This window comes from Aethalodelphis obliquidens, unplaced genomic scaffold (assembly GCF_003676395.1).
Source record: "Aethalodelphis obliquidens isolate GAN/ISIS:26980383/991018 unplaced genomic scaffold, ASM367639v1 scaffold1, whole genome shotgun sequence".
NCBI classification, from domain to species: Eukaryota; Metazoa; Chordata; class Mammalia; order Artiodactyla; family Delphinidae; genus Aethalodelphis; species Aethalodelphis obliquidens.
Genome location: NW_020837945.1, coordinates 22,777,628 through 22,804,195, shown reverse-complemented (window position 1 = coordinate 22,804,195; position 26,568 = coordinate 22,777,628). Strand labels below are relative to the sequence as shown.

The following is a 26,568-nucleotide window of genomic DNA, read 5'->3' as shown; positions in this document are numbered from 1 at the left end:
AGGAAAGGAAAGGAAAGGAAAGGAAAGGAAAGGAAAGGAAAGGAAAGGAAAGGAATAAAATAAGATAGGGCATTTATCAAAGCAGGAGTAACTCAGCATCAAGTCTGAAGGCAGTCTTAAAAGTTTCTTTAACGTCTCCTGATGTGCCTGGAATATGAGTTTCCTGGTTCCAACTTTGAGGAAGTGACAGATTCAGATCCTGACAAGCTTTGCTGTTTCTTCTTAGGCTGGCAACTTTAAATAGAGATTTAGTCAAGGTCATGGATAGAAGTATGTTGAAATGCTCTAGTCTATACAGCTACCATTTAATTAAATCTAAATAATGTCTCCTTAGATCTTTCCATTGTGTTAATAGCAAAGAGAACACAGTTTCTTGATTTTTAAAGTCTGTGTTCACTTTACATCCAATTTTACAAAATCTCCTTCTTACAATCTATGCAGTAATATGTACATTTTTATTAATCATATAACCATTAAGTAGAAGATATGGAAGCCTAAAAATAATCTACTTTCCAATATTTTCACCACCTAGGACCTCTTGTATTATTTTCTCTTGTGAATTATCTGGTTTTAAAGATATTAACTTATTAAAATGATATTTAGTAAAGTGGGATTATTCTTCATTTTCATTATATATTCATGAATACATATATATATTCAATATATTCAATACCTATATATATATTCATATGAGTACATGTACCAGAGACTAAAAAACATGAAACAATTAGCATTACCCAAGAGATTTATATAATTCTAGCCAAAAGCAAATGTCACCTTTTATATGGTTCACTGCCAAAGATAATATTTACCAATATGTGGTAAATATAATATTGGTAAATATTATAACTCTCTCTACATTTTTAAAATTTGTGCCAGACTCACGTTTTCTATGTTAGTAGATTCTTAGAGATTAAGGAAACCAGTTCAACTCAATAATTGTATAATAAAAAAGAAAGAAAGAAAAGAAAACCTAAAGTCCAAATTAATAAACAGAAAACAAAGGTAACTTCATTGTTATCTGGCAGAGGTGGAACTTAAATTCAATGGCAGGCCTGAAGCTATTTCTAATACAGTATTTTACTTATAAGCGGCAACTGCAAAATTCTCTTTTCCAGTGTAGTTCATCCACTATTGTGTGTGTGTGTGTCCAGATTCTGATTGTAAGACTTGTGACAATCCATGGGAAGCACTTAGCACTGTGTTCAACACATTTCATGTGCTCACAAATGTTAGAGGTTAAAATTCATACTCTTTCAGGAAGATTTCCCTGTGCCTCCTCTGCACATCCTAATTAGGGCCAATGCTAATGCCTTTTGAGACAGGAACCTTATGCATTCCACTTCAATTGTGCTATGCATTGCCTTGCGGTATAGTTATTTATTTTTGCATCTGCCTGATCCACTAGAAAGGATTCCCTGTTGGCATGAATTCCCCACACTTAAACAGTGCTTAGTATAAAATAGACACACAATAATAATTTTGGATAATTAGTGCAGTGGCTGCCTTTCCCAGAGGTTCACATTCAGAATCTTTAAGAGGAAGCCTTAGGCATCTGATTCTTTCCCCTATAAACTCAAAGTACGCTGTTGAGGAAAAGCCAGGGTGACAAAACCTTTATAGCTAAACAATTATATCCAGCATTTGCTAAGGGCTTAGTGTCAGTAGACACAAACTTTGATATTATTTTGATTAAAAATGTGTAATCAGTTCAATCATTAATATTTAGAAAATTTTTACTATTTTGTTTTGCAAGACACCTTACGATAGCAGTGTTTGAAATGGATGATGGAATAAATGGAAAAATAAACAGTTAAAATATCAAACCAAATACAACCAAAACATAAACAAAATGCAAATTACTCTCAATATCCTATAGAAAATACTTAAATTTTAAACCAGTTATTGTAAGAGTAAGGTATGTAGAAAAAACAGAATTGCATCACCCTTTTCATGGTAACATGGATCTAATTTAGAAATTCAAATAAAAATAAGGCCATTGTTTAAGGGATCGAGTACAATATATGATACCACTATACTGTCAGAATTAAAGATGAATTTAGCTTTCTTGAAAACATAAGAAAAAATATAATACTGTTTTTTTTTCTCTCAAGCATATTACTTCATGTGCAGTGACTTAAATTTTTAAAACATGAAAATTAAAGCATTTACAATTTAATTCTGAATAATTAATGTCTCCCCAAAAATAAAACAGGTAACTCAAAATTCCCCTGAAATAATGCATATTTGTGTTCACTGTAGAATGAATTCATATATATATATATGAATATACGAATATACATATATATTCATTTACATATGAAAGAATCAGAATTTCACTGCTGAGAAAGGTGCAGAATGAGAAACATGCTAGTATTTATGTTTGACATTTTTAGAATATGAAAGATATTTTTGCAGCTATATCTAGCATTTTTTGCTATATCCTATGTATGGTATTTTTATTAACAAAATCCCCTTAGTCTTCATTATAGTCTAGAGCATTCTTTTAATAGGGGCAGTATATACTCAAGTAAAATACATGTGAAATATAATTTAACAAAATATCTATAAACTGTAACTATCAGGTTCAGATATGAAGACACCATACTCAAATTGGCGATTGCCCAGCACATGTTGGAATTAACAATGATGGAAACAATGTAATATATTTTCACATCTTAATGTTTCAACAGTGATTTGGAAACAGATAATAACCTAATTTATTAATCAATATCCTAATAAGTTGAATATTGAGCCCTACTTGGGAAATTCCTGTGAATTTTCTTGATGTAAAAATTATATAGTAAATTCATTTTTAAATAAAAAATATAATTAAGTGTTTTAAAAGGCAATTATATTTTAAGATATTAGTAAATATGCCCACTTGGGGATGAAATTTATTTTTTATTGAGCTGTCAGATGATAGCTTCCATTTACTTTAGGCAATTGTTTTTTTTTGTTGGTTTTTTTTTAGTGCAAGAATTTACTTGTCATGATCAAGAGCAAAAGTACTATGAGTTAGCGTATTCATAATTTCTTAATCACAAGAAAGCTAGACAGCACTATTTTAAAATTACCTTTGAAATACAAATATTGTATATAAGCAGTAACCAAATTAACTTTATACACTAGATTATATTTCTTATTAATTCAAAATAGATGGTATATTAAAGTTACCAAACTGGAATCTAGGGGATTGTCTTTGACTTTCTGATATGGAAACAATGTGTTATCTCTCTGCTCACAATCTTAAACTTATAGTTTATTATTTCAGTTTTTTGTGTCTTGTTGCTGAGATTGATGTAAACATACCTGTGGATTATCTCAAGTTACCTTCAGTTATAAAATAAATAATCTTGAGAGAACATATATAATAGAGTAAAACTCCAAGATGGTGAGGGAAACTTCTCTTTCATGTTCAATGTTTGATTCCCAATACCCAGAAGAGAACATAGAATGAAATCAGGAAATATTTGTAAAATGTAAATTATACAACTAGGCGAAAATATATTTTATTGTCTTCTTGTCCTGGTTCTTCTTTTCCTCCTCCTTTCTTCCCATCCTCCCTCCCTCTCCCTCTTTCTCTTTCTCCTACTCTAGTTTTAGATTATATTTTTTCATATGTAAGATTAATTTTCCTGAGTTTTTATCTAAGCACTGTTTATTCAAGAATATTTTGCCAAAACATGGTTCTAGCCATAAAATCCAGGATGGGGAAAATGACTGGCATTCCCCAGAATATATTTCTTTTTATATCTTAGCTTCTTGTACATCAGCATGGAAATTGGAAAACTGATGATTTTAATTATCTCACATTCTTGGCATCACCTGGACATAAGTGGGTGTACTAATGTGCAGTGTTTTCACTAAAATCATTCTAATCTGCATTAAATGTTTACTTTATTGCTTAAATATAGTATACAGAACATAATAAAATGCTTCCTTGGTTACTTGTTATAATCACTTCAAACATTAATTACAATGTTGAGTAACATTGTTAATGATCTATAGAAACTAGTCCCTGAGAATATATTTATACTTAGTAATATAATAACTGGCATAGCGGTATGATTTCATGAAATGAATATAAAGAGCCAGACTGTGATCTTGGTTCTGCCACAGCCTTCCCAAGTATCCCAGAACAAAGTTTCTCATATGTAAAATAAAGATTCCCATGTTCCTTTCCAGATATTAGATCTTATGAGATCTGTCCAGTTCTGCAGAACTTATAATGACCGTGTGCACAAGTGTTGCAAGTTTAGCTTGGTTCACATTTAGATACTATAAATACAAAGATCTCTTCTTCTTGCAATGAGAACTTGGTGAATTCACTCAGTTGGGTATAAATCTCCCATCTTTCCTGTCTGAAAGTCTGGTTGGGGTATACTTTTTATTGTGTGTGTGATACATTTAAAAAATAATTCTAACTCTAACAAACACTTCATGTGTACAAAATTACAGAAAACAACTCAATGGTTCTTATCAGGGTCACATTTGCTTCAGATCTGTCTTTGTCATTTCCTCTTAAAGAGAGGGAAGCAAGTATTTTTGTTTGTTTTTAATTACCTTTCTTGGGAGTACCCTTTCTTTTGTCAAAGAGAAATTATTCTGACACTTGTTAAAAATGGCAAGCAAAACTTTATTCAAAACTCTTGCAGTAGGGGTCAAGACTGCTGCAATGGAGCAGAAAGATTAAACACAACTCTGAGTACAAGGACAAGTAGGGATTTATAGCCAATGAGCAGAATGACAAGAGTCAATGGATGGAAAATTACTAACAGGAACTTGATTAAATTTCAAGGATAATGTTATTCTTATTAAACTGGCCTAATAGGATTCTTGCAGGCCATGGACATAGACAGTAAGGAGCTTGAATGGCATATTTGGAATTTGTTACTTTTCAAGTTTCTCTTATTTTTCTTCTCAACTCTTCTCAGATAAAAAATTTGTTCTTCCAATAAAGTTATTTATATTCATTATAATTTGTAAAATATTTTAATTTGGAAGTTAATATGATTGAGGGGACATACAGTACCTTAAGAGATGTTTCCATAACTTTATAGTTCATGTAGTCAGGAATTAATTTTCCCAATGCATAGAATACAGGGCACAAAACCCAGACAAAGAATGCAAAGAATGCAACTTCAAGGTGAAACTTTGTTTATGCCTATCTTCCTATCTGCATATATATATATATATCTCATCAATTCTGATCTTTGCACAGTTCTACTCATGGCATATTCCTCTTCCTTCCTCTAGGCTTTTTGTTTTTCTTTTTAACTGCCAAAATGTATTTCCTCCATACAACATTTCAAGCCTCTCATGATGTGAAAGCCTTACTCTTCTGAAAAGGCCTAATTTTCTGAAAATTACAATTTTGGGTTTACCAACCCGAGATCCGGCTACATTTGTTTAGCCTGAAGTCTTCACGTGTTGCCTCTGCCAGAGGCACATCCTTTTCCAAGAAGTGACCCAATATCAATTGTTCGATTTCATTAACATGCCAACCTTGTGGCAGTGACTACAGCTGCCTTGCTACTGGTTTGATATTTACAAAGCATACAATGTACAGGAATTTAGTTTCTGTTTTATTGTAGAGAGGAGTTATCAGTACTTTCCTGCCTCACACCTCAAATACATTTTTAAATGTAGCTTTCAGTATAGCATGTTTTGCCTGTAGCACGTTTGCATGCAGCATCAGTAATTCCAAATTAAATTCCCACTGAGATCATCAGGCAAGCAATTAGTGGCAATTGCTTGTTTTTACGGAAAAACCAAATTATGCCCTAGGTTTATGGTTAAGTTATAATAATATCATACACACAGATGCTATATTGCGGACAGAGTAGACTGTGAGTCAGGTATTAATAGTTACATTAATGTGTGTGATTTTCATATTGAGGTATATATATTATATGCAAATACATTATTTATAAACCTCTCTCTAGCATATTATAATGCTAAAGAGGTTATAGTTCATATAGATTAAGCAATAATAAAATATCTTATAGATAGAGCTACAGCTAGAAATGGATATAGATATAGCTTAACTTTTGACTTTGAATATCGGGAAGTTTGGCTTCTCTTACGGTTGCACCCTAATTAGTTATACATTCTTAGGTTTTGCACTTAAGCTTCCCAGGTCTTGAAAAAGTTTTTTTCTTTGCTTTTCTCCTTGAAAATACCTTCTGTTCAATTTAGCTGAACCACTGAATTAAAAATTAACTGACAGTTTAATATCCAGTAAATTTAATGTACAGTTTTAGAGAACCAAGTAAGCATCTTACACTGTGTAAGCCATCAGGTATATAATTGTGACCAAGACAAATCTTATTTTATTAAAGTATAATTGACTTACAATATTTCATTAGTTTCAGCTGTACAACATAGTGATTTGATATTTTTACACATCAGGAGAAGATCACCAGGATAAGTCTAATTATCACCATAAAAATTACTACTAGATTATTACTACTGTCTATATTCCTCAGGCCATCCATACACACATTACATCCTTGAGACTTATTCATTTTATAACTTGAAGTTTGTTCCTCTTAATCTCCTTCCCCATGGCAACTGAAAATTTTTTCTCTGTATCTATGAGTCTGTTTCTGTTTTGTTATGTTTGTTTATTTGTTTTGTTTCTCAGATTTCACATGTAAGTGAAGTCATATGGTAATTGTCTTTTACTGTCTGACTTATATCACTTAGCATACTACCCTCTAGGTTCATACATGTTGTCACAAATGGCAAGATTTCATTTTTTTATGGCTGAGTTATATTTCATTTTGTATATATATATATATATATATATATATATATATATATATCTCAATACCATATCTTCTTTTTTTTTTTTTTTAAACGTAGTCAATTTTATTCTCATTAAAGCACAAAATAGAGTCTTTGGTTTTACAAACATCACTAGTTATAGTCTTACCAGGAGGTCCCGGCTGGGGTCGGGCCGTTAGTCAGCGGCCAGAACTCCTGAAGGGACCTCTTTTTTTTACATTTTTGTTTGGAGTATAATTGCTTTACAATGGTGTGTTAGTTTCTGCTTTATAACAAAGTGAATCAGTTATACATATACATATGTTCCCATATCTCTTCCCTCTTGCGTCTCCCTCCCTCCCACCCTCCCTATCCCACCCCTCCAGGCGGTCACAAAGCACCCAGCTGATCTCCCTGTGCTATGTGGCTGCTTCCCACTAGCTATCTATTTTACGTTTGGTAGTGTATATATGTCCATGCCTCTCTCTCGCTTTGTCACAACTCACCCTTCCCCCTCCCCATATCCTCAAGTCCATTCTCTGGTAGGTCTGTGTCTTTATTCCTGTCTTACCCCTAGGTTCTTCATGACATTTTTTTTTTCTTAAATTCCATATATATGTGTTAGCATACGGTATTTGTCTTTCTCTTTCTGACTTAATTCACTCTGTATGACAGACTCTAGGTCTATCCACCTCATTACAAATAGTTCAATTTTGTTTCTTTTTATGGCTGAGTAATATTCCATTGTATATATGTGCCACATCTTCTTTATCCATTCATCTGATGATGGACACTTAGGTTGTTTCCATCTCCAGGCTATTGTAAATAGAACTGCAATGAACATTTTGGTACATGACTCTTTTTGAATTATGGTTTTCTCAGGGTATATGCCCAGTAGTGGGATTGCTAACAGCTGGGTTAAACGACTTGAGGCAAGGGTGGCATTGGAACTGACAGGGACCCCACCCCAATATACCATATCTTCTTTATCTGTTAAACCCATAAGATTCAGAATATTTGGTGGAGAAACAATCATATATCAATAGATCATTCAAATTTATATGATCATGCTGAGGGAGAACATAGGATCTGTGGGAACACAAAATAAGGGAACTAACCCACAATTGAAGGTTGTGGAAAGGCTGTGTTAAGTTAGCGTGGAGCTTAGTTTTGAACGCAGCCAGGTAAAGGGAAGGACAGACACATTGCAGCTAAGGGAAAACCATAAGCAGATACATCTGTGTAATATTAGCACACTTAAGTGCCAGTATGTGTCACTATTTATCTGATCCTCTTTTGTGGGACATTAAGTTGTTTTGAGATTTTGTTATTAAAATAACAATGTGCTAAAAGTCCTTTATATTAACATTTGATAATATTTCTACTTATTTCTCTGGAGAGATATCTAAGACTAGTTTGCAGAATCAAGATTACAAAGTTTTTTTAAGGCTTTTGTGTTCCTGAGGAATTGTCCCAAATATATTCTCCTCAATAATGTATGATAAAGTCCGCATCACCAACACATTGCTAGCAGTGAATATTATAATATTCCTGGGTTGAATAGAAATTCAGTGGACCCTAGTTAAAATTGCCCCAGATTCACATACCACGCCTACAACGTTGTACTAGAATAAGCTTGATAGCTCTTACTCCGGATCCCTCATGCTTATGACAAAGTAACACCTTCCTCACAAAGTCATGAAAAAGATGAAATGAAATAAAATATATAAGCTTATTGTCATATAGAAAGCATTCAATAAACATTTCATGCTTCTATGTGAGATTGGCATTTAAAACATACAGTAAAACATGTATAGGACAATAATATTTAAATAATTATTTGTGCATTTGTACTGGAGATTATAATTCTTATATTACATATCTGATATATAATCTGTTGATATAACAAAATTGGTAGAAGATCATCTTTAAGTAATTTGAGTAGTAAAACAAAAGGTTTAATTTAGGCAGTTTGAAATTGATAACTTATGAGGGATATTAAGTTTTAAATAGTTAATATTAGTAGCAACAATAATCAGTATAAATACCAGCAATGTTTTAGCTACCACTTAAGAGTATGTTATGTAGAAATTTGTAAAATGAATCCTCTCAATTATACAGTCAAGATATTGAGACTCAGAGAAGTTATGGTTGCTTGGCATTTGGGGTATGTCATAGTTCTTGAATGGAACACGACTAAAAACCGTGTCTGTGTCTTCAAAATTAGGTTTCTTCAATAAAATGATATAATGCATTTATAATGTATTTTCTATTTTCTCTTACCTATCATTACAGAGGTCTGGTGTAGGGGCCTGACAGTTGACACAGCATTATAGAAACTGATTAATATTCAAATTAAATTAAACATACCTGGTTATTAAAAACTGGAAATGACATTTCAGGAAAATATTTGTTGTTTAGTTGTGATATTGCCATTTCAATTTAGATTTTATATCTGCCTTAAAATATTTTATAGAAGAAATTATATGACTAGGACAAAGTTAAAAAAATGACACAAGAACACAAATTTTGTTTTATCCTAAACTCTCACTTTATGAGTTGTTTCAGAAATATATTTCACATATGTAGAGAGCCATTAATTTACTTCATGGAAATTTTTGTCAGATTATTAAAAGCAAACAACTTTGAGTGTCAATATTTCATATTTTAATAATTGGCTGACTGAATATTTTTATATTAATATTAAAATGATTTGATGAAACAGTCAAATGATATATTTTCATTATTTCTGATATCACATATTAAATATATGAAATTAGAATTGCTGTGGCTTCTTTTTGTAGTCAGTAATGATTCTATTGTTTATACTAATTAAATGACTCTCTTAAATAAAAGGTCTGTAATGTTATATTATATTGCTTTACAGATGCTCCCAAGTTCATATCAAACCAAACAATTTATTACTCTTGGGAAGGAAATCCAATCAATATAAGCTGTGATGTGAAATCTAATCCACCAGCATCAGTCCATTGGAGAAGAGAGAAATTAGTCTTGCCAGCTAAAAACACCACTAATTTAAAGACATATAGTGCAGGGAGAAAAATAATATTAGAGGTAAGTCTTCATGTACATATCAACAAATTGTATTACTTTAGCAGTTATCTACTATTTTAGAACATGTTTAAATATCTTAGTATCTAAATATATAATATATATTTCTATCCTATAATATACATATACCCTATTGTATATATTTCATGTTTACTTACTCGAGGGAAATTTTATGCATTTGGATTATGGTTTGTTAATGGTTAATGTCTCACTACTTATATAGTAATATGGGTATATAGCAAAAGCCATTATTTTTCATGAATTTATTTTTGGAAAAAAAACACAATTATATCAGGAAAAATATAGGGAGAAAGAATGAGAAATTTGTCCGTTATTGAGTGCCAAATGTTTAATTTCAGTGTTGCTACTGGACACTGAGTCTGTGGTTACACCTTCCTGCTCCTTAGACTGGTATATATAAATGCTATCTACTGGCTACATATTTACACGTTCCTAAATAAACCAGATTTACTTGTTCATTGCCTCATTTTATTTTATTATTTTACATTAAGATTGTAGATAATTGTTTTTATACTGCCAAGTGCCTGACCTTTAAATTCTGTTTGAATACAATACCTTTAATTTAATAATTGCAGATTATGTGTGTGTATATCAATTTCCAAAGTTTATATAAGTCTATGACAATGATCATCAAGCCTCCCAATTTATGATGCTTTCATAACAATTAGGAATCTTCCTCAAACAACCTTTTTAGCTAAAAAGATGCTACATTTTCTCTACTAATTCAATATATATAAATTTTAAAGATGCATGTTTTCAAATAACATTTGAGATCCATACCACATTAACTTAAAGGTATTCACATTGGTGCCATATTAACACTTCCACCCGATAAATGGACTTAGTGAAACATTTAGTTGATAGAATGATTTAGCTATCACTTCCCCCAAATGTTTGGATAGCTGACTGTTTGGTAATTAAGCCACTTTGTCTAAAGCTATTTCAATTTAAATTGTTTTTTTTTTTTTTTTGGTTTGTTTTTTTGTATCTGTATTAGAAGAACTATTGGCAAATTGACAGGGAGCTCAATTTCACAAAGACTTTGGCCAGATTCAATTGAAATTTTAGGTATTTAACCATAGCAGAAAACTGAGGTTCTTTGATTAAATACGTATACTCATTTTTTAATTTACGATTTTTTGAAAGTAACAAAACAGTCTATAAATCCTTTGGGTTATTGCCAATAAATGCATTTCTAAAGGACATCCAAATTTGTTCATTTGTTTTGCCTAGGCACTCCCCTGAGGTAAGAGGACAACTTTCAATATATGAACAAAATTTGATGCAGGAGGTTTCTAATAGGTTGATTGGAATAATATTCTGCTCTGGATCATCTATATTGTTCCTTGCCCTGAGTTAGGATGCTAACTGTTAAATAAATGATTTTCTCACCATGGAATATACAGAAAGAGGAAATCAAGTTTTTGAAGGTTTAGGAAAAAGACTTGCAAACTCCTTTATTAACATTGTACTCTCAGTTTATATTTTGGTGTTCAAAACCACATTTGTTATTCTGTTATATTCTATCAAAGCCCAACATCTGAAGTAAACTTGAATTATTTTGACTGCATATTAAAATATGAATAAGTGGTATCATAAGTAGATGTTTATAGCACTTATTAGATAAATATCAACAATAATTTGCATATTTTAAACATTTAAATATTTAAAATAAATATATATTATGTATCTTTGTTGTATATTATTTTGATAAAATGATCTATTATTTCACTGTGCTGGAATTGGGTGTACAACCACTATTGGACTTTACTGCTTTCCTAGAATACACCAGATATACTGCCGGGCACATGATTTGGCCCAGGTGTCTAGATCTGTGTGTTTTTAATAGTCTGTGCTACTAGGGGTATTTTCTGTGTTTGTTAATCATAAAACACGATAAAGAAATTATTTCAGATAGAATTATAAAGCTTTTATCTTTTGACAGGCAAACTCCCAGGAACAGAAAAAACAACTGAATTGAGCTTTTTAAAGTTTTATTCCAGTTAAAATAGGTATATTTACGTTACTTCATTAATCTTGAGGAGCTGTGCAATAGTCAGGATTCTTTGTCACGGCCATCCTGTCTTTGTGTTGCATTGATTCAGTACACATTCTTCCCTATGGGGTATACAAATGACTTTCTCATATGCCTGTAGAATAAAGACATTTTTTTGGTCAAATTCATTTCTCAGTAGTAAAATTATTTTAGAGTTAAATTAACCTAATTTATTAAAACCTGAATGTATGAAAAATGAATATTTTAGTCACTTAGAAGTACTTATATAAGAGCTGTTTAAGCCTCTAGTCCTTAAACGTATGATCTATTCCTAGATGGACAGCTGACTAGAAGATGAATGACACAGCTTTTTTGTACTCTTTCAGAATTATCATCTTCAATGGACCTCAAAATTGCACTTTTAGTTAATAGCCTCCCATTATCACAAAACCATTTTCCCCTTTGGGGACAGACTTGAAATTAACAGCAACTCTTGTTGTAAGCATATTCTCTCTTAATAATAGTAACTGGGATTGAAAATTATATCTTTACTATCATCAAATCTCTTTTCTGAATTGATACTTCAGAATTTCAGTACATTATAATTACAGGGTTGGTCCCACCATTCAGCAATAGAATCCCAGAATGTTAACTTAATTATGGATTTCAAATGTGTAAGGACTGAGGTCAGCTATTTTCCACCTAAACTGAAAGAGAATTATAGGAATTGAACAGAAATGGAGGCAAGATACTGTTATTAGATATCAAGATAATGTGCCTATCTACAGGAATTGCTACACAAGGGCAGTATTTCCTTGCAAAATGCCTTCCTGGAAAGATTTCTCTTTTCAATGGGTCCTCGTCTTTTGTTAGTATTTTATGTTCAATAAAGTCATAAAAGGAAGAGAAAGCTGACATATTTCGAGCCTTTCTTAACTTTAAATCTGCCTGATCTTAGGCTACAACCTAGAAAACAAAGAGTTAACAATGCTTTTAGTACAAGATTCCTGTTTTCAAAGTCAGGTCTGTAGCAATTATAGAATACATATTTTCCAAACTGTGTACTACTTTCTGAACTTTCATAGGTAAATATCTAATGATTTTTCTATTCAATATATGTAACAAAATACTGGCATTTACTTAATAAATTGGTAGACTATAATTTACCTGGACCTATGGGTAGTACAGATCCATGGATTACATCTTGAAAGGACAGAAAAAACAGTTACAGCAGGGAGTTGTGAATAATTGAATATGTGTAAAGATGGTAAGGCATGCTAGAGGCTATTTTAAAATTTCTGTGATATTGTTTTAAAATTGTGAATTTTTATTATTATAATTATTTTAGATTGCACCTACATCTGACAATGACTTTGGACGATATAATTGCACAGCCACTAACCGTATAGGAACAAGATTTCAAGAATATATTCTTGCTTTGGCTGGTAAGTATAGCACAGTAATTTCTGAGAATTCATAAAATATTTCTGGAAGCAAATAGAGTTTACATTTTGATAATCCTGATACAGGTTATTATTAGAAACAAAGAACTGCTGCTTAAAAATTTAGAACAGTTGTATCTGATATATAGTGAGGACTTCAAGATTAATTTTAACCCTGATTCTAATTCCCCTAACTTTATATATGACACATCTATGAAAGAAGTAGGAAATGTATGTCTTAAGACATCAAATTACATTTCATGTAAAGTAAGAATCTTGTCAAAAAATAAAAACAAAATGTATCTTTAGAGAAAATGAAATTAATCTATTTTAAAATTCTAAATTTGAAAGAACAAATAGTAACCTTATTTTTAAGCTAAATAGAAAATTTAGAGTTATGTAACTTACTGAAATATTTCATTTTGTATATATAAAAGCATTCCAGTTCTTCCCTTAAAACTTAAAGATATAAAAATAATATCATGTAGATTAAAATTTACTTTAACTAGAAACCCTGATATGTTTTTATTTATATTTATGTGAATATATACAAGCACATATAGTTATAGAATTTGCCATTATGTTTTACAAGACTGATTAGGAATCTGGAAATATCCATTTTTATGCTTTGCAAAGTTCAGATGATGCAAAAATGTGATCTATTGTCTTCTAAGTCCAGGTCAAGAAATATCAGAAAATTACTGTAATCTTATGTTTTGATAGAATAAATAACTTCCATGAAAATATTTTAAAACTTTTTCAGAGTTCAAATATGTAGCTATTCTTTTATGTTGTTATGAATGATATTTATTTCTTTTGATTTGTAAATATATCTCAAAATAAATCATTAGTTGTAAAGTTCAAAAGGGAACTTTAAAAGTTTACAAAGCTAATAATAATCAAATTATTATGTAACTGGAAAACCTGCTATACTCCAATTCAAGTTTTATTTTACTACACTGGGGGAAAAGGGAGAGAAAGATTGTGTGAAAGGCTTTTAGGGAAGGAAACAAGAAGGAAAAAGTTAAGATGAGAGGTAAAGATAGAAGGGAAAGGAGGCCGGAGGGATGAAATAAGGAAGGAAATAAACCACTGTGCACTGTCTGCCAGGAAGTCATTAGAAAACTAATCTCAGTGAAAGTCATTGGAAGTAGATGCTACACATTTAGGCATCTGAATAAACCATAATACAAGCAAATTAAATTCTAGGAAAATGAAACATGTTAAATCACATCAAATTCATTGACAGTAAATTGAAGTATCAACTGTAATGGTGAGAAGAATCCATTACTCATATTAATTCCAAGCCTTAGTAAATTAGGCAATGTTCTTGTAATTAGTATGAACTTTTTATAAATAATAACTAAACATATGATTATTATATTACTATATATATTATGTATAATTATATTAATACTGATGTACTGTTATATATTGCCTTTTTTTATGAGGCAATGTATATGACCCAGTTTTCTATAAGGTAAAACTTGATAAATGACCAAATATTTTTTTTCAGTTTTTGAGAGTTCATAATTCTAAGAAAATATGAAAAATAGAGCATTATACTGTTGATATTTAAACAATCTTATTAAATTCAAGGAAATACTAATGTCTGTGTACCTTCATATCTCACATTACTTACAGTAGTATTTTTCATTAAAAAATATATTTTATACATATCTTTCTAATGAAGATATGAAGTTAGTGAGTTTCCCTCTTTCCCACCATAATAAAAAACAGAAAATGTTCATTCAAGATAAGAGTTATTATGTTATTGGAAATATTTCTCAAATACTGCAATTATCCTCATATTCCAAAATGTTGTGACTAATACAGGCTAAAATTTTGTGTCAGAAAATATATATTCAACTGAAATTGTTATGAAGATATAAAAATGAATTAGACACTGTATCTTAGTTGGGAAACATACCTTTAAATATCACTATTTATGAATATGATTCCTTTGAGCAGACTACTTTATTTAATGCTTATAAAATTAAATCTTTCCTACAGAATTGAAACACTAAAAGTATAATGTGATTTTAAATGAAATATTATGAGAAACATTATATAGAAATTTAAATATTTCAAAATATATGTTAATACCACCATTCAATATGTCATTGGCCTATTTGACCTAGTAAAAGGTCAATCTTATTTGACTTATTTTATTTTACACTGTAACATATTACTTTGTTCCCAAAGAGCAATAAATTAAAACAGACCAAATTTAGCATGAAATTTTGTACTACATATTCAGTGAAAAAAGGAAAAGCTACATTTTAAATTATTTTGCATCAAAAATATTTTTTTCTTCCCTCCTTTCTTCCTTCTTTCCTTCCTTTTTTCCCTCCTGAATAATTAAGTCCTACCTCTGAGCAAGGTAGGCATTTGTATGTGAATGGGGTAGGGCACAGCAGCCTGGCATAGGGTGCTAGATCCTGAAGGGAGTGAAATGGAGTTAAGGGGTCTTCAGTGGTTCAGTGTTGGAGCCCTGGCTGTGTGAAAAGGATGTGCCTGTTTTAAAACAGAAACAGCAACCCAGAGAGGAGTATTAGAACCTGATCAGAGTAAGGACAGTTTTAAATAAAGGAGTGGGGGCAGTGATGGATGATTCATTTCTGCAAAGTTGGTAGGGTTAGCATGGCTAATATAGCTATTTCACCTTTGGAGAAGAGATAGGGAAAAGGCAAAAATTAGAATGACCCTGGGCTGATGATTGGTTATTGGGGGTACTCTGGTCTTATGTACATAGATGAATAGAGAAAAGAAGTGAAGGTGGTGTGTGTGTGTGTGTGTGTGTGTGTGTGTGTGTGTGTGCGTGCGTGTGTGTGTGTGTTCAGCCACTTCTACAAGGAGCTTCCTTTGCCAGGAATGTGATTTAGAAAACAATTTCTGAGCAAATTCTACACACTGAGATGATTTGGGAGCTACAACATCCCAATAACAAAAGAGCACACTTGGCAGATAGATCTTGGTTTCTAAGTACCCTTCTTCACTGGGAGTAACCAGGGCTGTTTGTAAAATTGGCTGATTCTAGGAGTGGGACAGAGAAGTACAAGATAAACCTGGAATAATGTGTTGAGCCATAAAGAAAGGATTTTTTTTTAAAAAAAGGATGGCTGTATGTTAAAAACATCCATTATCCAACTTTAACAAACATCAGAATATACATTAATTCAGCTAAGGAACATCAATAGTTGGTAAAGAGGTTGTGAGAGTTAGAAGAGAAAAAAATCAATATAGTCTTAAAATACCTACTCCCAAATTATTAGTTAATTACAAAGGGAAAAATAGTAACTTTACAGTTGATAAAACTAGCAGATCCCATTTTGATTAAGTGATCAAAGTTAATCTCATTAGCAATGAGAAAATTAAACTTTCATACTATCAAAAAGAGGCAATGGGAAGAACACAGAATAACAGCTGTGATATTCTTGCCAAAAATGCATAATCAGAATATAGTGTGAGGAAATATAAGACAAATCCAAATTGAGGTACCATCTACAAAATAACTAGCCTTCAAAGTGTCAAAGCCATGAAAAGCAAGGAATGATTAAGGAAAAGACACATAACAAATAAATTCCATGCATACATCCTTTTGTTATAAAGGACATTATTGGAATAAGGGTAAAATTTGGTTGTGGTCTTTGGATTAGATGGCAATTTAATTATTTCATAGATCTTATGTAGGAGGATGTGTTGCAGAAAGTAAATGCTAAAGCTAGCATCATGTCAACTTTAAATAGTTCAGATTAAAAGGAAAAGTTCCATGTACTATTCTTGCATTTTTTTAATAAATATACATTTATTTTAAAAGGAAAAAATAAAAAGGAAAGAAACTAAGGCCAATAAACAAATATGCATAAAATAGAGCCGCTTTAGAAAAGCAACATAACTTGTGAACACAGGTGACTATCTTAATAAATAGCCACATCTTTTGCATATGTGCATACATACTTTGATATATGATCCTGTAAGTTGCTTCAAAATATTAAGAAGAGCATTTTTCATATTAAATAATCATTTATTCACACACTACTAATGTTTTAAAATATGCAGGTATAATTTTCACTCTAAAATATAGCAATTTATTTAGACATTTCTTTTAAATCTCTTAATAAGTGTGATGATAGCATTGTTCTTAACAATGGAGATACAGTCTTCAGTAACAGTGAAAATATAACAGGGTATAGAAATAGGCATATGGATGCCACTCATACTCATGAGCTGGATATTTCACCTCCATGCCTCCCACTTATTTTGCCATTATCTCTGTTGGGAAAGAACAGCTATATAAAGTTATAGTAAGAAGAGATAGAAATGATTAGCTAAATTGAATCATGAGTACTCATCTTCATAATTGTCATAGTAGTTCAATGAATTACGTGTGATATTTATACCTATTTTATAGAAGAAAGTTGCATTCACAAATTAGGAAAAAATATGTAAAAACACATTTGTTCTTATAGCTATCATTATAACAATTTAAATAATGAGTAGAGTAAAATATTGGCTAGATCAAAGTGCTCCAGAGGGCAGCATTCCTTTTTATGGTACCATTTCCTACGTATGACCTTAATGGGTCAAGTCCTATTATTTAACCCCATCTTTGTTTTTACATTTTCACAAAAGTAATACCAAGGAACCTATGATTGTTCATTTCTAGAATGATTTTTTTTTAAATAAGAGATATTTCACTGTGCTTTGATTAAATCACAAAAACCCTTCTATTAAACTCTGGCTTCATATTCATGGGCAAAGATTGGTCCAGTAATCTCTGGTCTAGTTCTCATCTTCAGAAAACTGAAATAAATACTTTTTTTCTATAATTTTATGGGAAACACAACATTTTTTACATGTGACTGATAACTAATTTTGTTAGATTAATGTTTTATCAACATGCCAAATAAAAATAAAATTAGATAGAGACTGAGACAGAAAGAGATTTTTTTTAAGGATTTCATCATAAAATTTTAAAAAATGTACCTCCTGGTGACTTTCTAGCTAGGAAGCATACTTTGTTTTTTTTTTTAATTTAAATGCCTATCTTGGAGCAAATTAAAAATGTAGAACACATAAGGATAAATGAAATTGCAACCATATAGTTAACAATTATCATTTCTTCTTTATAGTTTTCTACTTCCAATAGATCATAATCTGACAAGCCATTCTGCATATGTACATGTGTATTTTAAAGAGCTTTTCCTGAAAGACTTTATCTTTTCAACCTCATCAAATGATTTTATGCATAATTTTCTTAACTTTCTTAATTCATTTCATCATTGCTATACTTAGTTTTTAACTGTAAACTTTTCATAGTAAACTTTAATATAGAGATCTCACCTTTGCTTCATTAATTGACACCCTTTTCTGATCAAGTTACCTTCTCCTGGGCAGTTTCATGGGAGGGACTCTGCTGTAAGCTGTCAGCAGTTAACACTTCCAGCACTGGGGAAAGGGAGCCTTGGATCTGAAGGGGGTTTCAGCATGCCACAGAAGCCTCTCCAAGATCTACCTGAGAAGACCATTGCGAGGACTAAGTGAGGAAATGCAGCCAAAGCACTAGCACACGGTGTGTGCTCGACAAGTGTTAGTGACTTACTATTATAGCCAAATTATAGTTTATATTTGTCACTTTTCTTATGGATATAAGAAATAAACTATAAACAATAATCCATATTGTTGAGGTCTCTTTAGATATAATACCCAGATCTGGACATCACAGATGAATGCACAGTAAAATCTGATAATGGGATAATGACCTTGTTTATTCTGAACACTGTATTTTATTAAGTAATATAAAATTTAATTTGATTTTGCCACATTTTTTCTTCCAGTGTTTTTTCCTACATCTTTTTCACACAAACTGCTATTAAATGAGATCTCCTCTGCTATGTTTCACAATTGATTTCTTTTTTTAACCTCAGTTCAGGACTCTGTACTTACCCCTATTAAATTTCATCGTGCCTATTTGAGCTCATCATTTTAACCTACTGAGACCCTGTCAAATCCAATATTTTTGTTCTCTTTCTCAGATTGATTTAATTCAAAAATATCATGAAGCAGTTATCTTTATTTTCACCTAGGTCATAGGTAAGCCTATACAAGTCATTTTTGTGAATAGAGACCATCTTATAGGTTAAACTGGATCAATTGAACAGAATTCTGTAGATATGGAATTATAGTCAATCTACTTGCCCTTGTACCTGGACAGCGTTTTATCCAGACCCTTGTTCTGTAAAACTTGAAAGCAGGTTAAAAGTAGTTCACTTGAAAACACACTTTCTTCAACTGAATACAAAACTAGATTTCTCCTACATGATCAGTTTTATGATCTAGCCTGGAAAATCTTCATCTTTCTCTTTTTTTCCTATATTGTAAGGCAAGCTTTTATTTGTCTTCAAAAACTATTTATGACATCCTTTTAATTTCCTCATTCCCATACTCCTCTGAAAAAAATTAAACTAATATAACTAGATATTATTTTTAGGAATCCATGCTTGTATCAATTCTGAATCACTTGTTAATCTACTCACTCAGCATACATAAAGTGTGATTCTGGTAGGTGCTAAGCACTGGTTTAGATCTTGGGAATACAAAGATGAATAATACTTAGCAACTGATTTTCACAAGTAAGCTATAGTATAAAAGATATGAGTTGCAATAGAAGTGTGAATCAAATGCTTAGGAACACAAAATGATTGTAATTCTTGGGGAAAGCTTCAAACAGGTATCAACTTTTGAACTGAATCTGAAGGAGTAGAAACAGATCCAGTGAAGAAGTAGTAGAAAGATGGAAAGAATCAAGATGGGAAAAGGCATGAGCATTTAATGGAGTACTGGATGGCATATCCTGTGGGTGGGTCAGTGGTGGTGATATGAATAGAAAGTCAGTAAGAAAACAAATTATGGATCTCCTTAAAAACATTCATCATGTTTACATTCTGTTACATCATATATACAGGAAGGGAAGTTTGGAGTTTTTAGTCATAAAGCAACACGATCCACTTATCATGAAACAACTATCTTGATTTCTATGTTTCTATTTCTATCTTTCTCTAAATAGCCTAATATATAAATGTATATGTGTATATATATATATATATAGAGAGAGAGAGAGAGAGTATATATATATATATATATTATATATATATATATATATATATATAGAATTGGATTGCTTTTCTTTTGCTCTGGTGAATGTCAATATAAAAAAATAAGCCTTTTTTTCTTTCTTTTCTTTTCTGTTTTCCTATTTCTTTTTTTCTCCCTCCCTCCCTTTCTTTCTTTCTTTTTTGTAAATAAATTTATTTATTTATTTATTTATTTATTTATCTATCTATCTACCTATCTATCTTTGACTGTGTTGGGTCTTCGTAGCTGCTTGTGGGATTTCTCTAGTTACAGCGAGCGGGGACTACTCTTTGTTGCAGTGCGAAGGCTTCCCACTGCAGTGTTTTCTCTTGTTATAGAGCATGGGCTCTAGGTACATGGACTCAGTAGTTGTGGTGCATGGGCTCAGTAGTTGTGGCTCACGGGCTCTAGGGCGCACGCTCAGTAGTTGTGGCACACAGGCTTAGTTGCTCTGCAGCATGCGGGATTTTCCCGGATCAGGACTCAAACCCATGTCCCCTGCGTTTGCAGGCAGATTCTTAACCACTGAACCACCAGGGAAGTCCTTTTCTTCCTTCCTTCCTTCCTTCCTTCCTTCCTTCCTTCCTTCCTTCCTTCCTTCCTTTCTTTCTTTCTTATTCTAGAGTGGAAAATAATTCCTTCTGTCTTAAATAAAATTATTGTGACCTTATGAATCCTTCTGGCTACTGCATCATTTCTCCACTTCTGCATCATTTCTGTTAATAAAGTTCACAAAATAAGTGACTATATTTGCTGCACCTAATTACTTTCCTCTCATTCTGTCACACTTTCAGTCTTGTTTTTACCTCCACTGCTCTGTAAAACCTACTATTATCAAGGTATCCACTGAGCTTATTATGCTCTATCCAGTGGTCAATTCTCAATCCTCATACTTCTTCATCTAGCAGCAAATTACACAGTTGAGTGTGTCTTTCTCCTTGAGTCATCTCCCTAACCCACAACATAGCAGTCATGCTTTCCTGGTTTTTCTTCTTCCTCATCGGGCTCTTTTTGGTCTTCATTCCTAGTAGTTCCATATTTCTCTGAACTTTAAAAATCACTGTACTTCAGTTTGGGGGTCTCTTTTATTTTATCTACACTAACACCTTTGTTATTCTAATTTTTATGATTTAAATACCACCTATACTCTAAAACTCCAAAATATGTCATCAGCTTGGATATTTTCCCGGAATTTTATACTTTTATATCAAGCTTAATTACCTCTCCACAAAGATGTTCTAGAGCCAATGCAGATCTCCAAATGTCCAGATATCAAAAGCTAATCTGTATTCACCTCTACATATCTTCCTTTGGCATTCTTTCCTATCTCAGTAAGTGGCAACTGTCTCCAGCTGTTCAGGTCAAGAGACTCACAGTCATCGTTGATCAACTTGTTTACTCAGACCATACACCCAACACTTTAGCAAGTTTTATTGACTCTTTTACCAACAAGGTGTTTACAGGGTCTTACTATTCTCATGAAATTTCTATATTCTATACTCTAGTTGTTTTTGTTGGTTTGGTTTGGTTTTGCTTTTAATGTATATTTTTGCATAAAGTCCTAAACTGGCTTTCCCATTTGGCTTATGCCCCCCCCCCCCGGAGTATAGCCTAAATAAAAGATCTCAAGGGCTTCTTATTATTAAACAAATAGTTAAGTAATTAAGGCATAATTCTCTTCTGCTGAAAGCATTCCAGTGGCTTCCTATTTTGTTCAGAGATGAAGCCATAGTGATTATAAGGACCTATCATGCTTCACAAGGTTTCTCTTCACTCCACCTCCAGTGGCCTTCTCTGAACTCCATCTCCTTTCTCCACACCTTGGTCATCTTGCTCTCCACAGACTGCCCCCCTTCTTTAAACCCTCAAGGCACATTTCATCTTTGTACTTACAATTTTCTCTTTGTAGCAGTTTCATATGAGTTGTTTTCTTATCCTTTAAGTCCTTGATCAAATATTACTTTTTAAACAAAGAGATTTCTGTCCACAAAATTCAAAATTACAACACTCCAACTCTGCTCCCATCCCCACCTAAACTATCTCACTTGTCTGCTTAATTTTGACCACAGTGTTTGTACAAAATAATTTATACATTACAATTATTTTTATGTAGTTAGCATGTAATCTCTATAAGAGAAGTGATGGCTGTCTCAATTTTCATCCCAGAACATAGAAAATTGCCTGGCTTACAGTAGATTTACATGAATTATTGAATGTATAAAGGATTCAGTGTGTTTCATTTGATTTGCCTATGAATCATAGTTGAAATGCACAATTAATAATGGGACATGGGACTCCATGAATTTTGGCAAGGGTCAAGACTTGGGTATAATTGAGGAAATCATTAATAATTAATACCTCGGATTAAATGGAGAATATAAGAGGTAAATGATGTAATCAAGGACAGATCCCTGGAGTACCTCAGTTTAATTGATGGATTTTTAAGTATATGAACAAATAAAATTGAAAACAATTATTTAGAGAGTTAGTGTAACTACCTGCGAGGAGAAAATTTTAAAGATATGTGATCAAATTCTGTTAAAAGATCAATAGGATAATGATTTGATTTGGCATTTGGGTAATGAAGTGAGGAATTTGCAGGGTCTCAGATGTGCTACAGATTGGCTATAACATTAGATTAACCTCACAATTGAAATAGGAAAAAATATATAAAATTTATTGGAAATAAGGTGGCTGCTCCAAGCAGAAGCAGATGGAACCCATCTCAGCATCATCCCTGAGGTGCATGCAGTTGATAGCTACACTCTGCATGTTAGGGTCTTGCTAAATCTAGGAAGTTCAATTCTTTATACAATAATTCCCTTAATATTTGAGACTTTTTATCGGGTGGAGACTGATGAACAAACCTAGGAGAAAATAATTTAATATAGAGAATTGGGTGGTTATAAAGTCATTTGAGAAGCAGGGAAAAGGGAAGGCACGAGATAGCCACCAATCTTCTGGCTTCAAGGTCATAATATACCTCAAGTGAGGTGCAAGGTCAAGTCTGCAACTGCTAATCAGAGGTCAGAAAGCCCTGCAGCCAAGCTGTCCTGCTTCTGATATCACAGCCACCAGCACCAGGAACTGTATGATTAGACTGTGGAATAGGGAGTCCAGCTGCTTCCATCATCCACATCTGTAGGTCTCCTTGTCCACGGGCACCTCCTCAGAAGAGTAGGGATGTCACACACGCTCTTTCAGCATGTTAAACCACTAAGATGTGCAGCTCATCCTAAGTGCCTCCATGGTTCTAACAACCTTAGCAACAAGTGAACCTGGGAAATAAAGATTTTAGCCTTCCATTTCTTATGATAAAGGGGAGTAGCATAGATGATAGAAATGGATGTGGAGTATCATTAGAAAATATTTAAGATAAGGTTTCAAACACCATTCTAGAAAAATATTCACTTCAGTACTTTCACTTGCAAAGGCTGACAAATATCAAACTGTTCCTATTGATCTAAGTTTAGCAAGACCACATCCTCACCTGTGGGGAAAGAGTTGAATCAGTGACTCTGAACCCTACCTTAGTTGCCAGCTTCCCAGCATTCTAGGAAACCAAAGTTCCAGAAGTAAAGATGTTGGGACAGAAATTAAGAACAATCTATTCAAGCAGTGTGACAGGGAAACAAAAGAAGAGTTTGTTGCCTCAGAATGGAGTAGAACAGAAGAAAGTTTGTCATTTGGGAGATTTTTATAGTTCATGGTAATAAGGCAGAGAAGAAAGAGAGACTGAAACTCCAAAAGAGAAGAAAAAGGGATGAGAAGAACTACCTGGTGATGCAGTGTTCTGCAGAAGAAAAAAAGTAAAAGTAACACCATTCAGAGATGGAGGATTTGGCCTTGGGAAAGAGGAGAGTGTACGTCCATTCATCCAAAAGTGATAGAATACAATTTGAGTGAACTTACTTGATGATTTCTGTTTTTCACTTTTGATATCAAGGTCTATTTATTCTCTGATAATTGAGGACACAGTTGAGGAAGAGAGTTTAAAGATCTAAAATACACACACATGCATACACATCCACAAATCATCTTTTATATTGCTGTGTATTCAACATTTTTGACTCTCACCTTATCCTGAATCCTGAGGAAATACTGTTTTGTAATCCGATGATTCATCTTCAATTTGAAATTTTTCAACTTAAAATATTTACTCATCCAAGATATCCTTTGCAGGTGCATTATATTCTTCAACTCTCTTTCTTTTCTTCTACATGAATATCTTTGGGCATATGCTTTCAGAATTTTGCCTTATAGGGGCATCTTCACTTTGGGATGCTTTTTTTTTGTTAGACAGGGGAACATAATATTTGATGTATTATTTTCACTTTATTTCCAAACATCTATGCATATATCTGCTCATTGCCCCCTTCCTTTTTCATAAAGTTTCTTGTACTTTTACTTTACTTATTAGTTCTTTTTTATTTAATTGTATTCTTTTATTTTATCAGAATTAAAGTCAGAGGAGCAACTCCTCTTATTGTTCCTTTACCTGTTACAAGATAAAGTAATTACCAAGGCAGACTTTTTATAAGTTTTCTCATTTATACTTTGATCAAACTATGACTTAGGCATATGTTTAAATATCAAAATGCTTATCAATGTTATTTAGACCCTGAGAGTCATTTTAAAGAAAGGGTAACTGAGAATAATATTTGTAAATGTCCTGTGATGTATATCCATCAACTCACCCTTACAACAGCAGCTTTAATGTTATTATTATTAACATTTTGCTTATAAGAAAACTGGTACCCAATAAGTTTAATTTGCCTAGAATCATACAGCAAGTCCAGAGACTGTTCCTATCTGACTCTTAGACCGTGACACCCAGTCTTTGCTATTATACACAGCAAATATTTCTAAGCTGAACCTCAGTATTGTATCTTTTGCCTACCATTTGACTAAAATATTGATAGATGCCAATTAATACAAAATAAAGTGATAGTAAGAGGATGGTTACCAGAGAAGGATAGTTACCAGAGTTACCAGAGAAGGATATGATGACTAATATTTACTAAGTGCTTAGTATATTTCAAGTTCTGTTTTATGTGTTCTTCATTATTTAATACTCATAGCATCCTAGCAGTGGATATTATTCTAATTTCCATTTTAGGGAGAAAAATACTGATGATTGAAAAGATTAAGAGACTTGTCCAAGGCTGAAGTTGACAAAAGTAGCAAGACCAGACTTTGGATCCATAGATCCTGATTATATATATCCAGGCTCTTCATTGAACCCTATATTGGTACCAGTCGAGGTGAAAAGGAAGAGTAAATAAATACGTGTTTGCATCATTGTCCTATTTATTCATTCAGGGATAGGTGGCATTCATTAATTATTAAGATGGAAGGTGCTACGAAGTAATTTAGAAAAATATGCTAACAATGATGGGAGCACTGCATATGGAATTCACATCAACAAGCCCTATTTGAAACACTGGACTGCGTTTGATTATCTTTTACAATATGCTTGCATACACCCAGTGAGGTTAAATATTTCAGGATCTTGAAAGCCAGACTGAAAAGTCTAAGTTTGCTGTTGTAAAGAGGAGGAAGCTCCTGAATATCTTCTTCAGGGAAGTGACGTGATCAGAATGGTACTTTAGAAAAATTGATTTTGCATTACCTGCCATATGGGTTGAAATTTGGTGGGCTGTCCATAGAAAAGGAAGCTGAGAGCCAATAATGACATTGCAGGTAGAAGCAGATAGGGCCTGGGCTTGGGAGTTAACAGTAGAAACAGGAAGGAAAAGATGGATATAAGAATTATAATGCAGGAAAGATGAAAATAACTTTGTGACTAATTTTGATGTATATCAGAGGTAGAATCAAGGATGAATGTGATTACAAAACAATTGAGAAAGTGGAGAGAAGAATTAGAGATGTTGGTTCTACATCAGGCACTATTCACTTGGACATACTCTGTACCTTTGTGTACTGTTTTTAATTACTGAAATATTTAATACATCATGTATTTCCTGAGGACTGAGTATAGTCTATCAGTATTTTCAATGATACATGTATGTATATATGTATGTATGCATGCATGTATAAATTGTGTATATCAAATATTTTGTCCCTTTCTACAAGAAATTCATAATTTAGTAGTCAGTGGGTGGTTGG

The 26,568-nt window shown here is 32.4% G+C and overlaps 1 protein-coding gene across 4 annotated transcripts in view; it reads left to right on the top strand.

Annotated features, from left to right (window-relative positions):
- Positions 1-26,568, top strand: part of NCAM2 (neural cell adhesion molecule 2) — a 491,548-nt gene that overhangs the window by 378,998 nt on the left and 85,982 nt on the right. For all 4 annotated transcript variants that reach the window (XM_027102098.1, XM_027102118.1, XM_027102127.1 and 1 more), the window contains 2 exons: positions 9,659-9,846; positions 13,209-13,305. In XM_027102098.1, coding sequence (XP_026957899.1) covers positions 9,659-9,846; positions 13,209-13,305 — 285 coding nt within the window. The remainder of the gene's footprint in view (positions 1-9,658; positions 9,847-13,208; positions 13,306-26,568) is intronic.